At 45.1% G+C, this 15,303-nt stretch overlaps 2 protein-coding genes across 4 annotated transcripts in view; one reads left to right on the top strand and one right to left on the bottom strand.

Moving 5' to 3' along the window:
* Nucleotides 1–5,795, top strand: part of RIC1 (RIC1 homolog, RAB6A GEF complex partner 1) — a 113,940-nt gene extending 108,145 nt beyond the window's left edge. For 2 of the 3 annotated variants that reach the window (XM_046023387.1, XM_046023386.1), the window contains exon 22: nucleotides 822–5,795. In XM_046023387.1, coding sequence (XP_045879343.1) covers nucleotides 822–1,143 — 322 coding nt within the window. In that variant the 3' untranslated portion in view covers nucleotides 1,144–5,795. Of the gene's footprint in view, nucleotides 1–787 lie in introns of all 3 variants that reach the window. The other variant, XM_046023388.1, reaches the window with a different exon arrangement.
* Nucleotides 5,796–6,033: 238 nt separating this feature from the next.
* Nucleotides 6,034–15,303, bottom strand: part of ERMP1 (endoplasmic reticulum metallopeptidase 1) — a 39,682-nt gene continuing 30,412 nt past the window's right edge. Inside the window, exons 14-15 of the mRNA XM_046023389.1 lie at nucleotides 8,484–8,647; nucleotides 6,034–8,373 (exon numbers count right to left, since the gene is read on the bottom strand). Coding sequence (XP_045879345.1) covers nucleotides 8,209–8,373; nucleotides 8,484–8,647 — 329 coding nt within the window. The 3' untranslated portion in view covers nucleotides 6,034–8,208. The remainder of the gene's footprint in view (nucleotides 8,374–8,483; nucleotides 8,648–15,303) is intronic.

Genomic DNA, 15,303 nt, shown 5'->3' on the forward strand with positions numbered 1-15,303 from the left:
GTGAGTGCACGTTTCCTTAGGCTTCTTACCTTGGCTGTCCTCGGGGGAGTCCTGTCCTTTCACAGTAGTGACGTTTAGGTCTGGTTCATTTATTTGGAAATTGTTAGGTTGGGAGAAGTAAAATGCTTTCACACGTTCCTTTCTGAAGCTGTCCTCTGAAACCAGCATTCTGTGCCCGGCCAGCTACATGAATGACACAGCACAGGTGCTCCGAGAATTGTTAGACTGGAACTTGAGGTCTCTGGTTCTGTGGAATTGCTGGTAATAATAATCTGAAAATACCTGCTTTGAAAAGCTAAAAACTTCAGGCATATGTGAGCTGCGCAGTCCACAGCACTTACTAGGAAGCCCCCATTAAGAGCTAACGGATAGAAGTGAGGAGCCTCAGATTCCAGCCCCTTGTCACCAGCTACGTGTGCATTTGGGGTTTCCTGTACTGGGCTCTGGTTTTTTCCTTCGTGGCCAAATTCACTTAGAAGAGATGTACGGTGTGCAGGTGCGTCAAGTCTGAAGAACCCTGTGGGTCCTCAGACGGCGCAGTGTGACCCACACTGTCCTGCCGTAGGAAAAGGCGCGTCAGCCTCGCTGCTCGAGCTCAGAAGCGTGAGGCAGCTCTGCTGGCCGCGGCCCCGCGCCCGCCACGGTGCCCGAGAAGCCTTTCCTCCCTACCCCGTGCCCCCCAGCACTCCGACCTCACTGTGTCCGTGTTGAGGAGTTTGTCCAGAACGCGCTAGGGAGCACTGTGAACGGGGCAGTGGAGAGCTCATTTCCTTTTCCCTCTGCTTAGTCCTGGATATAAGCCATTTTTAAACATCATTAAGCCGCAAGTGCAGAAGCTCAGCGAGCTCACGGAGGAGCAGGTCCAGCCCGAAGCCTTCCAGCCCGTCGCCATGGGCAAGACCCCCGAACACGCCAGTCCCCGTGCAGAGGAGAGCCGGGGCTCCTCTGGCCACGGAAGCGTCCCCCAGGGCGAGGTCGGAGGTGGCAGTCTGGTCAGCCGGAAGGAGGAGGACGAGACCCGAGCGGAGGAGGAGGAATCTTTTCAGGACGGGACTTACGACTGTTCCGTGTCCTAACGACGGCGGCGGGCCGTCCCCGCGGGCAGTATTCCTTCGCAGCAGCGTGCCACTGAGGACACTGTGACCGAGTTGGACGACTGGACCAGGGAGAGAACTCAGAGACTCTGGTAAGGTAGTATTAAATTTTAACTCTTTCTCCTCTACGAAATCTCGGACTCCGTGAAAATGTGATATCAAATCATTTTTCATAAAATTTTTTAAGCTGCAGCGGGAAGTAATAAAGATTTGTACAGTTGTACAGGAGGATATTTTGGTGGTGTTCTTAAAGAGTGGTAGCTCCTAGACCATAGGGATTGTTTTGCCCTAGATGAGCCTCCTTTTCAGGACGTGTAGCTTCTTACGTCCCCTGGTTCAGCGGGGTCCACACAGCTTCTGAAAGGCAAATGCTGAGGTGCTCGCAGGAGCTCATTAGGCACTGAGCTCCCCGGGCGCCTCTTTGGCTCGAGAGCGCTGGACTCCTGCACCGGCCTCCTAGCAGACGCCTGCCCTGGCCAGCAGTGGATGTCGTGATGGGGACCTGTCCTTGGCTGTCTTTAGCCTTTAGTATATGTGCTGCCGAAGCGAGCACTGTCTTTAGCCTTTAAATCCCAGTCCTGACTCGGCGGAAGCTACAGGCCTGTGAGTCAGTGCGCCGGCTTCCCTTAGCGGCTTGCTTCCTGCTGGATCAGCGTGGGCAGGGGCCTGGGGCTCTTTCAGTTAGGCTGTTAGATACCACTGAACTATGCTGTATCCGAGAGCTGTATCTTTTTGTGAATACTCTTGTGTAAATAGACTCAGAGGGCACTGTCCGTATTTTTAGGGCTTATATTATAATTGGTAAGGGTTGATGCTGGATTCTGCATGGCAATACTCACTCTCGGAAGGAGATGGGGCCTGCTCTTTCCAAATGGGAGCAGTCTTCACAGGAAAACAGGTTTATGGGCTCGGTCGTACAGTAATGGAAATGGTCACACTGATCATGAATGAAACAGGTTTTGTGCAAATTAATGTAGTTTCTTATTTATTGCTTTTGTAAATTGAATAAAAATGGACCTTTATGTAAATAGACTGCTGAATCCTGTACTATCACGGCTACTAAAAATCACTCTGTGAAGAATGCATTCTTCATTGTAACTTTTAAAATATTTTATGTATTTCTAGATATGACTTAATGTTAGTTTTCATACATTATGAAAACCTATCTGCATACTCCTTAATGGCTTCAGACTAAACACATACCCACTGTATGTACTTCCGGTTACCTTGTATCAGTATTAATTTACATAGCTTGTTTGTACTGTGCAGTTTAAACAAAGGAATGCAATGTTATTTTTTACAAAAACAAACTTGTTTATTTTTGTAATAACAATGTATCTTGAGGCGGACCAAATTCATAGCACTCTGTACAACAGCCTCTCTTCTCATAGTGCAATTACAGTTTAGAAATAAAACTTGGTCCTCTACCCTTGCTTTTTAAAGTAAATGGCTAGATACAGTTGTCCTAGCCTGGGTTTCCTTGGAAGGGAAACTCAAAACCATTTTGAAGTTGCTTAGTTCAAAATTCATCAAACTTTTAAATTATTGAGTTTGGTAATTTACAGTCATTTCCTTTCTACATTACAAGTGCAATAATTTCACGTACTAGAACAACTGGTTGAGTGGGATGTGTGGTCATGGTACCTGGTCCTTCTGGTGCTACTTTATTTAAGCCTTTGTTTTAAACCACCTTTCCCTGAATCTTATAAAAATGCGTCCCATGTGAGTACTTGCAGCCCAGAAAGAAACTAACCTGAAACTTCTCCTGCCCTAGTCCATTAGGAGGAGAACAAGCATTCTTTTTGTGTTTGGTGTGAATATACAGTCAATAAAATGGTTTATCGTTGTAAACAGCTGTGTTCCTTTCCAGTCTCCCGTGTGCTGCTGGGTTCATCTTGCCTCACAGCAGGGCACCAACGTTAACTGAGCTCCTGTGGCTGACCTCCCCAGTGAGTCTTTGTCCCTGAACTTGTTTCCCAAGTAATAGAAATGGGCGGCCCGAAGGAAGAAAAATTGGCTGGTTTACAAAACGTTTCTGTTTGGTCATTTGTTATTTATTTTGCCTCGTTTGGTTCACGTATCAACTGTTGAAGTATAATTTTAAGCGATGAATTTAAGTATTCACTATAACTATTTGAAGATGTTTTGCTGATACCAAAACAAGAGTCATTTTGGGCAGTGAAGTCAACCTTTGCTTGCAATTAAAGTTGCTGCTACTTTTGTAATGTGTATTTTTTTCCCTAATTTGGTGAAGGGCAATTAAACCATTACATGAACTTTGTTTATTCAACACCTCAGCTTTAACAGCAAAAGGTATGTTTATTAAAAGCCATGGAAATCTTTTCATTATGTAATTCCACCTTTTAGAATTTTCCTTATGAAGTAACTTAGATTCAGAATTCGTATGCAGTATTATTTAAAATAGGGGCATCAAGCGTCAGCGGCAGCAGCCTATATGCCTGACTGTAGAAGCCTGGAAGAGAAGTCCATCTTAAGGACATGGAAAATATAAATATAATAAAAGTGATTTCCACCAAAGAAAACGGCCTGTGTAAGTATAGCAGAGACCGGGCCCTGTCTGTGACAGGTGGGATTCAAAGTGATTGAGTTCCCCGGGTCCCTAAGTCTTTGTCCCTGTGGATTTCCTTCTTATGGACGTCTCGTGTAAATGGAATCCTCGATCAGTGGCTTTTTCTGTGGCTTCTTTCACTTCGCAGGACATTTTCAAAGTTCATCTTTGTACATTAGTAGTTGTTCCTAGCTTGACTAAGTTCCACTTACTGGATATACTGGTTTTATTTATCCATTCACCAGTCGAGGGCTGTTTGGGTGGTTACTAGTTTGACAGTCATGAACATTCACGTACAAGTTTCCATGTGGATAGAAGTTTTCAGTTCTCTCTAGAAGGGAGAATGCTTGGTCACGTACCCGGTTAACGTTTTGAAATGCCTAAAGCACATTCCCCAGTGCCTGCGCCATGTTCCACGCTCCCACTAGCGGAGACGGGGGGCTCCGAGTTCTCCCCTCCGCCCTGGTCGCTGGCAGTGGTTTTGGTTCCAGCCCTCTGGGTCGCGTAGGAAGTGGGGCGGCATGATGGCAAGGGGAGGATTTTCGCGGTGGTGAGTCTCTTCATGGTTCTTAGCCATTTGTGTATCTTCAGAGAAAAATGCCAGAATCATCTGCCCATTTCACAGTTGGGTCATTTATCCTTTTATGGTTGATGTGCAAGATACTAGACCCTTATCAGATAGGATGTGCAAGTGTTTCCTCATTCCTAACGCGGGTGACTTTTGGGACTGGTCCTTTGAAACATAAAAGTTTCTCATTTGGGGGAAGTCTAACTTCCTCTCTGCTAGTTTGTGCTTTGGTTTATGTGCGGAACCACTGCCTAGGGTTACTGGCGACTCTGTTTAGGTCTTTGACCCATTTTGAGGTTTGGTTTTTTTTTTCGGCGTTCAGTGCGAAGTGAGGGTCTTTGTTCGCTCTGGGTGCAGATATTCGGTTGGCCCAGCACCGTTGACTGAAAAGGTTTTTTTCCCCCTCATTGAATTGCCAAAAAAGATCATTTGACTGTAAACATGGATTTGTGGACTCTCAACTGTGTATCAGTCTCGCTTCCTACTGCCGGTACCACGCGGCCAGTACCAAAGGTCCCTGCTTTGTAGGAAGTTCTGAATGTGTGACTCGTAAGTTACTGTTTGGGCTGTTGCGGGTCCCTTGCACTTCCGTATGACTGTTAGGATTCGCTTGTCGGTTTCTGCACATACGAGCTGGAATTGTGTTCAATTTGCGGATCAGTTTGGAAAATACGGCCATCCTAATTAAGCCACTCCCCAAACATGGCATTTCTTTCAGCAGGATTTAGTTCTGGTGTCAAAGTCCTGTGCTTTCGTGAGCTTAGTCCTAAGTATTTTATATATCTTCTTGTTGTAGAAATACAATTGCTTATCGGTGTAACAATAGCACTTCCTGTGACACTGCTGAATGCTTGCATTAATTTTTTTTTGTGGATTCCTTAGGATTTGCTCTATAAATCTGTCCTTTCTCATCTGGATGCATTTGTCAAACCGCCCTGGCTAGAGCCTCAGAACTGTATGCAGTGAAAGTGGCCGTGGTGGACCTGCTGGTCTTCTGACCTTACAGGGAAGCTTGCAGGCTTTCATCACAGATGAGGTTAGCTGTGAGTTGTCCTAGGCGGGAACTTCCTCACCCTGGTAAAGGTGCTCTGTCTGTTGAGATGGTGTATTACGTCGACTTTTCAGGTGTTAGACCAGCTTCTCATGCCTTGACTAAATCCCACCTGGTCATGTACAGAGCCAAACTTGAAGAAATAGATCAGTACATTAAGGTTTCTACAAATCAAATAAGGAATAAATATACAAATACACTTCAGTTACCTAAGATATTTCCCAAATGAAAAGAACCAGGCATAAAGAGACCTAAATGCATTTTGGCTTTTATTGGCCCTAAAAGGCTGCAAGGTGCGCGATGAGGTGCGGACGGTGCTGCTCGGAAGGACTTCACGGAGAAAGCAAAGTGACTTGCATAGGTACCTGTTCTGGGGAGGGGTAGGGCCCCTGCCCCCTCCTTGGGTGGGGAGGAGACAGTGGTGGGCCACTGGCTGAAAGACCGCTCCTTCTCCCTGCCCCCACAGTCCTTCTGGATAAGCCCTTCCGTGATTTTGTCAATGGAGAGGATTTTAAAAAGCTCAACAATTAAGAAAATATGCACAATTTCATTCCACAGTAAAAAGCATCCCAGTATCTCCTGGTTGAGCTCTTTGCTCACATACCCGTTCTGCACACGTGAGCCACCCAGGTCTTTTAAAAGCAATTTTTTTAAAAAGCTTCAAAAAGGCTCTGTAGACTTGACATAACTCTTCAAAGATGGGGATACAAAAGAACAAACAACAAAGATCTGGTTTTTCTGTTAAAGATACTAACTAGTAGGTTAAAAAGTTTATTTCAGTAATGTAAGGCAACAGTTAACCCTCAGCAAGTCAGCAGACAGTGAAAAGACCATCGTTCTTCCTACGGCCTCCTGAGCGGCTGCCTTAAGGCCCCTCCAGTGGAGATGTCGCAGCAATCCTGCCTCCTCACTTCCGTCAGCTAAACTGTGCAAACAGATGCTTCATGCAACAGTCCTTCCCGTCAGACACAAGGAAGTTTTAAACATTTTCTTCAAAACCACCATTCACTTTTTCACTGAATATGCAGTACTGGGCCACTTCTCAGTTCTGTAGGGAAAACTGCATCTGTCAGAATTTGGAAAGACCCGTTTAGAAGTGAGTTTTGAAAGATGAGCTACTCCTGTCTGAGAGGCTGCTGCCTGCCCTGACGGTGCGTTTAGTGACGAGGACGTCCACGTACTCCCCATCTGCGGCGCTACGGCGAAGATGCCGTTCGCCGAGAAAAATAACGTGAAGGCGGAAAGAAAACCATGATTATTACCGACAGGGAGTCACATCCTTCCCAAAGGGGAAAAAACTTTTTCATACAACGCCTGGGATTCCCCCCTCCCATAAACTCTGTTTCAGATCAACTCCAGGGACAAAAGAAATAGGCCTCTGAGCGACGATCACTTTCTGTCCACAACTCTGGTTCTGTGCAAGCTATGAACACCGCAGTCCTTCTACGCCGCCTGAAAAATTCGCAGGTCTGCCGGCCGGACCTATACCAGGGGGCAGGCGCCGGGTGCGGGGTTGGCGTCCGGCTCTGGCCGCGGCCCCGCTGGCTGGGCAGCCGGGTCACACTGCAGGGTCCCGGGGCCGGGCGGCGGCGGCACGGGACGGAGAAGGCACACTGCGTCCGTCAGTCACAAGCAGCTGCGAGCACGTCCTCCTGCGATGCACACTTAGGTGCCACTCTGTCTTCCTATTGCTTTTCTTTAAAATGTCTTTTTGGCCTCTGCTTGCTAAAGTCCGAATCTGTCCAACCTTTTCAGTTTCTTATGGAAAAAAGCAAGCTGGGAGAACGGACCACTCCTCTCCCCAGACCGGCCACTGCTGCAGCCAGGAAGCCCCGAGAGACCCCGCCGTGACGAGCCTCCCCAGCCACATCTTCGAAGTGAGAGCACCTGGAAGCCCTCGGCCCGGCCCTCTGCAGGGTCCTGATTCCAGCGGCTGCAGGTCCAGTGGCCTCACCACGGCGTAAGCCACCACCTGCGGCCCCCGGAAATGCACTCTGCCGCACACGGAGAAACCAGACAAAACTTAGGACTCAGTGCAACGGTAAAATTATGCCCTAAAGGATTAACCTTGGCTCACAGAAAACACCCATTAAATGAAGAGAATATTTAGAAAATGCCCAGCCACTCCTCACCCCGCGCACTGACCGCCCCCCCAAAAGCAGCCACCGCAGCAACCCAGGCTCCGAGGCCGGAACGGAGCTTGTGCACTTGCTCATACGACATCCAGAGCCAGAAGAGCCTAGAAAAACCCCACAGGAAAGCTAGAAGAACAGATGTCCCGCTGAAACCGGAAGGTGGACAGGGGAACAGGTAGAGATCGGGCCTTGAAGGCAACGCAGGAAAGCACGGCAGCGGCGGCTCTCAGGGACGCCGCAGCTTGGCACAGACTCCCCCGTCCCGACCCCGGGCGTGGCTACCGAGAAGCCCAGCGCGCTGAGCGGCTGCCTGAAGCGGCAGAGCTCTCGGCCCAGGCTGGGGCCTCAGGAGCCCCCGGCTCTCCCCCAGCCCCTGCTGTACCTGCCTTCGGCTGCGACGTGAACGGATTTTAGCTACCGTCCTCTGACAAAATAGATCATCTTGGACTTCGGCTGGAAATGTCCTTCTATAGCGTTCATGATCCTAAAGGGTAATAACTACTCAAGTGGTTTGTTGGCTTTTATCCTTAAGGTCCTGGAGAATGACTGACGGATGTGGTGGTGCCCACTGCGCTCGGGGCCAGGAAGCCGGCGTTTTTTCAAGAGTCAGAAAGGCCCTGCGTCCCTACCCCACAGCATCACCGTCATGGTGCCTGAAGTGTGTCAGCCCACGAAGCTCCCCGAATGGGCGCTCGTTCAAGATCATGGCCTCACCAACACCCACGTGATGCGGAGGAAAACTGCGTCCGGGGGCATCCCGCGGGGCACACACTGCACGCTGCTCCGGCAGACTAGAACACGAAGAGACTGTAGGTGCACACCCAGGCCGAGGGGAAGGTCCAGTCTGGAAACTTCTCTCTCAGAGCATCCAGCTCGGAGGACTTCTTATCTTCCCCAGAAAGGTAGTGGGCAGCAATGGCCACAGTGACCATTCCTTCAGGCCGTTCTTCCAAAACCTGGTGGAGAAAATGAGTTTAGTTCCCCAGCTGGAGGAAGGCAGAATAACGATCGCAGGCGCCACCGGGCTGCCCGAGGAGGGACCGCAGCAACGCGGGGAGATTCCCACCTGTACTTCTATCCAGAAGCGCCAGGCAGAGGCCTGGAGCCCATGGGAGTAAAAGACGAAGTAGTCCCCTCCTTTACTGGTGACTGGGGTGCCGTTGCCAAGAGACCACTGAGAAAGCGTCGACCCTTTGTGGGTTCGGACGTAGAAGGACATGTGGCTCGGTCCTGTATGGAAGAGGAAGAAGAGTTCATCTCTCAAAAAGCATCAAGGAAAGCAGTTAACTCACCACCAAAGCAGACTACGAAGGCCGCGCTGGTTTGCATCTCCGCGCCGTGGGCACGGGCTTGGGACAGTCATGAGCGCCCGCAGGAAACGCCCAGAACCGACGAGAAAACCCCTCGTTGACACACATAAGGACGTAGCGCACATGAGTCCTTCAGTGACTTCAAGAGCTGCAGCAGCAGAACAGACAGGATTTTAACAAATACGTGACGGGGCTGGAGGCACAGAGAGGGAGTGAGGCGGCAGAGTCCGGAGCCGCGAGGCCACTAAAACCTGAGGTAGTATAAGGTTACATAGTAGGTGGTCGAAACAAAAAGGTAAGCTTGCCTAAATGCCAGAAATAATTTTTTTAGTTAAAGAGCAAAAAAGACCTACAAAAAGAATGTAGCAAACCGCAGAGTGGAGACCAAATGCATCAGTCATAAAAAACAAATGTGAAAAGACCTAACCAGCAACTAGAAGGAAAAAAATTTCAACTTCGCTTAAAAAGCCAGATCCCATCTGTATTCAAAAAGTATACTTAAAAGAGACTCAGGAAGGGTATAAATAGCAGTATGAACGAAGTGGACACAGTTTCTTAAAAGGTCTCTCTTTAGGGCAATTGTGGCTTGGTTAAGCCTCTGCCTTCGGCTCAGGTCATGAGCTCAGGGTCCTGGGATCGAGCCCCACATCGGGTTCCCCACTCAGAGGCGTCTGCTTATCCCTCTGCCCCTCCCCACTGTTTAAGCTCACTCTCAAAATCTTTCAGAAAAAACAGGATTTGAGACAAAAACATTACATATAAAAAGGTACTTTATGGGGCGTCTGTGTGGCTCAGTGGGTTAATAAGCCTCTGCCTTCAGCTCAGGTCATGGTCTGGGGATCCTGGGATCGAGCCCCACATCAGGCTCTCTGCTCACCAGGGAGCCTGCTTCTCCCTCCCTCTCTGTCAAATAAATAAAATCTTTAAAAATTTTTTAAAAAGTACTTTATAATATCTAAAGCTGTGAATTCTGTGTATCAGGTGACAGCAACTGCTTGATAAAGTAAAACTACAGGAGATGCAGACAGACCCAAGTCAGAGACCGTGATAGTCCACCGTCCTACAAAACATGAACAAAAAGGATATAAAAAGACCAAAACAAATGATCAGTGAAGTAGAACATATAGGTAGATATACCCAACTTGAGAAGATAAAGTCTGCATTATCGGCATGTACAGGGGGCACAAAACATTCACAAACTATTAGCTTATAAAAGAAACATCAGTTCTATAAAATTGAAATATTTTAAGTAAAACTGGTCATAACTTGGTAAAGCTTAAAATTACCAATAACAAAACAAAATGGCCTTCTGCCTGCAAATTTTTAAAGTCTATGTAAAAGACTCAGGGTCGCTCAGTTGGTTAAGCATCTATTGGTTTCTGCTCAGGTCATGGTCTCATGGGTTATGGGACCAAGCCTGTGCTGGGCTTCCTGTTCAGTGGGGAGTCTGCTTGGGATTCTCTCTCTGCCTCTCCCCCTGCTTGGGTGTGCTCTCTCAAATAAATATAAAAAGAGACTCGGGTTAAAGAAGAAATCTGAAAAAAATTACAAGACGTTTTTGTAAATAATGAAAATATTAAACTACTGGGTACACTTAAAAAGGCAGTGATAAGAGGAAACCCCATAGCAATAAATGTTTTTGGTGTGTTTTTGTTGTTGTTTTTTAAAGATTTATTTGACAGAGATCACAAGTAGGTAGAGAGGCAGGAAGAGAGAGAGAGGAGGAAGCAGGCTCCCCACTGAGCAGAGAGCCCGATGCAGGGCTCGATCCCAGGACCCTGACACCATGACCTGAGCCGAAGGCAGACGCTTAACCCACTGAGCCACCCAGGCGCCCCGCAATAAATGTTTTTTCAGTAAAATTTAAAAAAACAATAAAGAGGAAAAGAAAATCTTACAGATAAAGCAAAAAGCAGCAATCAATAAAAGAATGAGAATAAAACAGATGTAACTTAGTGAGAAACTTTTTTTTTTAATTAACTACTAGCTAACTTGGTTAAGAAAGTGGCAAGGGGAAGGGGTGTGGAGTAGAGAAAATACAAATATACAGAAAGAAATGTGACCTCTATACTCTCAAACGATGAAATGGACACTTTTCAAGGAAAAAAGATCACTAAACTTGTACAACAGAGGTATAAACCTGAAGTAGCCCAATTTCCCAAGAAAAGGTTAAACTGCCCCCGCAACACAGGCGCTGTGGCCAGGGGGTTTCGGAGAGCAGCAGAAGCCAGCTTTTTAAAGAGGTCATTTAAATGCTTCCAGAATTATTCCAAGGCATTTGAAATTAAGGACAACTTTCCATTTTCATGATGTTTATACATTTATAAAGTGTGACACATGCCTAAATGTGATTAAAGAGTACCCAAAAAATAAAGATGGACCAGTATCACTCATGAGTATTACCTCAAAATTTCTAAACATTAGCAAACAAAATCCAGTGATGCGAAGAGATGTGAAGAGAATCAGAAGCCACGGCCTAATGGAAAACAACAGCATTATCAAGACCCAAGGAAGAAAATCCTGATTCTCTTTATACATTCTGAAAAAAGCCTTTCCCAAAATTAAAACCTATTCCTTACGAAAACATGCAAGACAGGACTGCCGATAAATGCGGCTCGAACGCCGGCAACACTACACACCCGCGCTCTACGTAACGCAAGGCCGCCCACTTGTCACGTCACATCGCCACACGGCAGCACCAGCCACTTACACACGTCAATCACAGGCCTAAGAACAGGTAAAGAAGAGAGACTATATTTGCAGAAGATACACAGCGGTCAGCAAGCTAGACTTGAGGTCTGTTTGTAAGGCTTCGGACTAAGAATGGGTTTTATGTGTTTAAAAAGTAGTTAAGGGGCACCTGGGTGGCTCAGTTGGTTATACATCTGCCTTCTAGTCAGGTCATGATCTCAGGGTCCTGAGTTGGAGCCCTCTGTCTGCTTCTGCCCTTCCTCTGCAATCATGCTCTTTCACTCTCTCAAATTTAATTTAAAAGTTTTTTTTTAATTTTTTTTTTATTTTTTAAAGCTTTTATTTATTTATTTGACAGAGATCACAAGTAGGCAGAGAGGCAAGCAGAGAGAGAGAGAGGAGGAAACGGGCTTCCTGCTGAGCAGAGAGCCGGATGCAGGGCTGGATCCCAGGACCTCAGGATCATGACCTGAGCCGAAGGCAGAGGCTTTAACCCACTGAGCCACCCACACGCCCCAAATTTAGAAGTCTTAAAAAAAAAAAAAAAAGCAGCTAATAAAAAAATCTACAATAGGGACATATAGCAAAGCCCAAAAGTGTTTACTATCTGGCCATTTAAAGGTTGGCAATTCCTGGTTTACCTGGGGAACCCTAGAGGAGCAATGATTAAATCAGAAAGTAAAAGATTAAACGCAAACAATGAATCCGAGACCAGTACATCAGAAACTAATGATGTACTATATGGTGACTAACATAATAAAAAAAGTAGGAGATTCAGTGAAATAGCAAGATACAAAATTTATATACAAAATTGACACATCTGAAATATAACCAGTTCAGGTAACAGTAGAGAAAACCCCAATTTTAATAGCAACAAAAACTAAATGAGAAAAATCTTATTAACACTCCTGAAAGACACACAAGTAGATGTGAACACAGGAAGAGACATTCCCGGTTCTTGGACAGGATGACATGCCAGCTCTCCTTTTCTGTTCCTCCCCAAAATACCAATAAGCAATTAAGTTTTGTGTCAGAGTTACAGTACTAAAGTTCATAGGGAAAAACAAACATGCAAAAATAGCAAGGAAAATCCTGAAAAACAAAAATTACAGAGGCTCTTAACCCTCGCAATCATTAAGTCAAAAGCTTCTATAATTAAAAAGGTAGTTAACAGGTACATAAATAGACCCACATATATATATGGTCAATTTTTTTTTCCTGATTTCTTGACATTTGTAATCACAAAACACAGGGCAGGAGATATGTAACCTGCCTGCCAGGAACCTGAATTTTACTGGAATTCTCCAAATTATGCCTAAAAGATAAAGTTTGGGATTTTTCTGTGCTTCCTTTTTACAAGCTGGTGGTTAAATACAAATCAGAAATAATTATTGGCATGAACAAGAAAAGCGGTTGGTGCAAAATAAATGTATTTCCAATTAAATTTTAAAAGCTTAGAGAAAACGAAAGTCCACCTTCAAACTTCAAAAGCATCAGCCGAGGCTCTTAATTCCCTGTAAGCGCTTTGTTCCACTGGTTAACTACCAAACTGTATTATTTCACTCCCGCCATCTTGTGTCCTCCACTCTTCCTCACCAGATTTTCGAGTCCCTTCTGTGTTAAACTGAATGAACTATGCCTGAGCGCAATAAATAACTTGCTTTTTACAGTAAATATGATGGCTATAGTGACCAAAAAATACAAAAACCAAACAAGCTACTTGTGAAAGAGGAAGTTCAGTAAAAAGTGGGCAAAGTTGAGGTATATACAATCCAATAATTTTGGCAAAGACGCCAAAGCCATTCAGTAGGGTAAAGGTTAAATCTTCTCAACAGATGATGGTAGAACAACTGGATATCCATAAAGGGGGAAAAAAAAACCTGACCTCTAACTCACACCTTATACAAAAATTAATTCAAGGTACATTATAGGTCTAAACATAATAGCTGAAGCCATGAAGCTTCTAGAAGGAAAAATGAGTGTCTTTGTGGCCTCTGGGTAGACAAGATTTTTTTGGAGAGGATACATACAGTACTAAATCTAAAGAAAAACCTGATAAATTGGAATTCATAAAAATTTAAAACTTCTGGGGGCGCCTGGGTGGCTCAGTGGGTTAAACCTCTGCCTTCAGCTCAGGTCATGATCTCAGGGTCCTGGGATCAAGCCCTACATGGGGCTCTCTGCTCAGCAGGGAGCCTGCTTCCTCCTGTCTCTCTACCTGCCTACTTGTGATCTCTCTCTCTCTGTCAAATAAATAAATAAATCTTAAAAAAAATATATAGCAACTTATTAAAAAAAAAAAAGAAAATGAATGGATAAGAAAACCTAGATATCTGATACATACATTCCTGATAAAGGACTATGATGTGGAACTTACGCACTCCTGCAAGCCAATAAGCCCAATTTTTAAAGAGAAAAAGAAATGAAACAAGCCAAGGTAACGGAATGTCTTCCAGGAAGCCCCTGGAAGAGTGTTCCACGTCATTATTCCCCAGACCAGTGCAGGAGCTACTGCTGAAGGCCCCACAGGAATGGTACGAGGGACGAGAACAGCCAATACTGGGGAGAATGTGGAACAACTGGAATTCTCAGAGACTCCTTTCAGGGAACCAAATACTAACACTCAGAACACCACAGCTCAGTCTCAAAAACATTATGCTTCATGACCCAGACCCAGCATATTACATACTGGAAAATTCCATTTATATGACACTCAAGAATGGTATAAAGTGAACACAGCGGGAACTTTTAAAAACGAACTTCTTGTGTTAGAGTTCTCCGGAAAAACAGAACCAATCCTCAACACAATATTAGCAAATCAAGTCCAACAATGCATAAAAAGGATTCTACACTGCAACCAGGGAGGATTTATTCCATGTATACAAGATTGGTTCAGCCTTTGAACATCAGTTCCCATAATCCATCACACAACAGACAAAGACAAAGAAAAGCATGTGACAAAATCCAACATCCATTCACAGAGTTCAGCAAACTAAAACCAGAGGGGAGTTTCCTCAACCTTATAAAGAGCATCTACAGAAAACCTACAGCTAACAGGATACTCAGTAGAAATACAGAAGCTTTCCCACTGAGATCAAGAACAAGACAGTGATTGCCACTATTACTACTCCTCTTAGCACTCTTTTTCACAATACTGGAAGTCTTGGTTAATGCAATAAGACAAGAAAAGGTAGTAAGTAAAAAAGGATTGAGAAAGAAGAAATAGAACTGTTTGCAGATGACATGATCATCCATATAGAAAATCCCAAAGCAGCAACAAAAAACCTCCTGTAACTAATAAACAATGATGGCAAGGTTGCAGGATACAAAGTTAATAAACAAAATCAACTGTGTTCCTATATACACCGTCAATGAAAAATACTGTTTACATTAGCATGCCCAAAATGAAATACTTAGGTAGAAATCTAAAAAAAGTCTTATGAAATATATGAGGAAAACTACACAATATAGTTCTGAGGAAAGCAAACAAATAGAAGTAGTGGAAACATATTCCATGTCATGGAGAAACCACTAAGATGCCATTTGTCCCTGCTTGAGCTATAGATTACAGTGCAGCTCCAGTCAGAATCCCAGAAAGTTCTATCGTGGATCTCAACAAACTGATACATGGAGAGACAAAAGACAAGCAACATTCAGAAGAATAAAATCAGAGAGGACGGATACTACCCACTTTCAAGACTTGACCAAGAGCGCACCATAATGACGAAACAGAGAAGTAAAACAGAATAGAGAGCCCAGAAATAGACCAACGCAAATACAGTCAACTGCCGTCTGACAATACAACAAAGGTCGTTCAGTACAGGCAGGACATTCTTCATCAAAAAATGAAATGGTAGGGGCACCTGGGTGGCTCAGTGGGTTAAA

The sequence above is a fragment of the Meles meles genome, chromosome 11 (assembly GCF_922984935.1).
Source record: "Meles meles chromosome 11, mMelMel3.1 paternal haplotype, whole genome shotgun sequence".
Classification (NCBI taxonomy): domain Eukaryota; kingdom Metazoa; phylum Chordata; class Mammalia; order Carnivora; family Mustelidae; genus Meles; species Meles meles.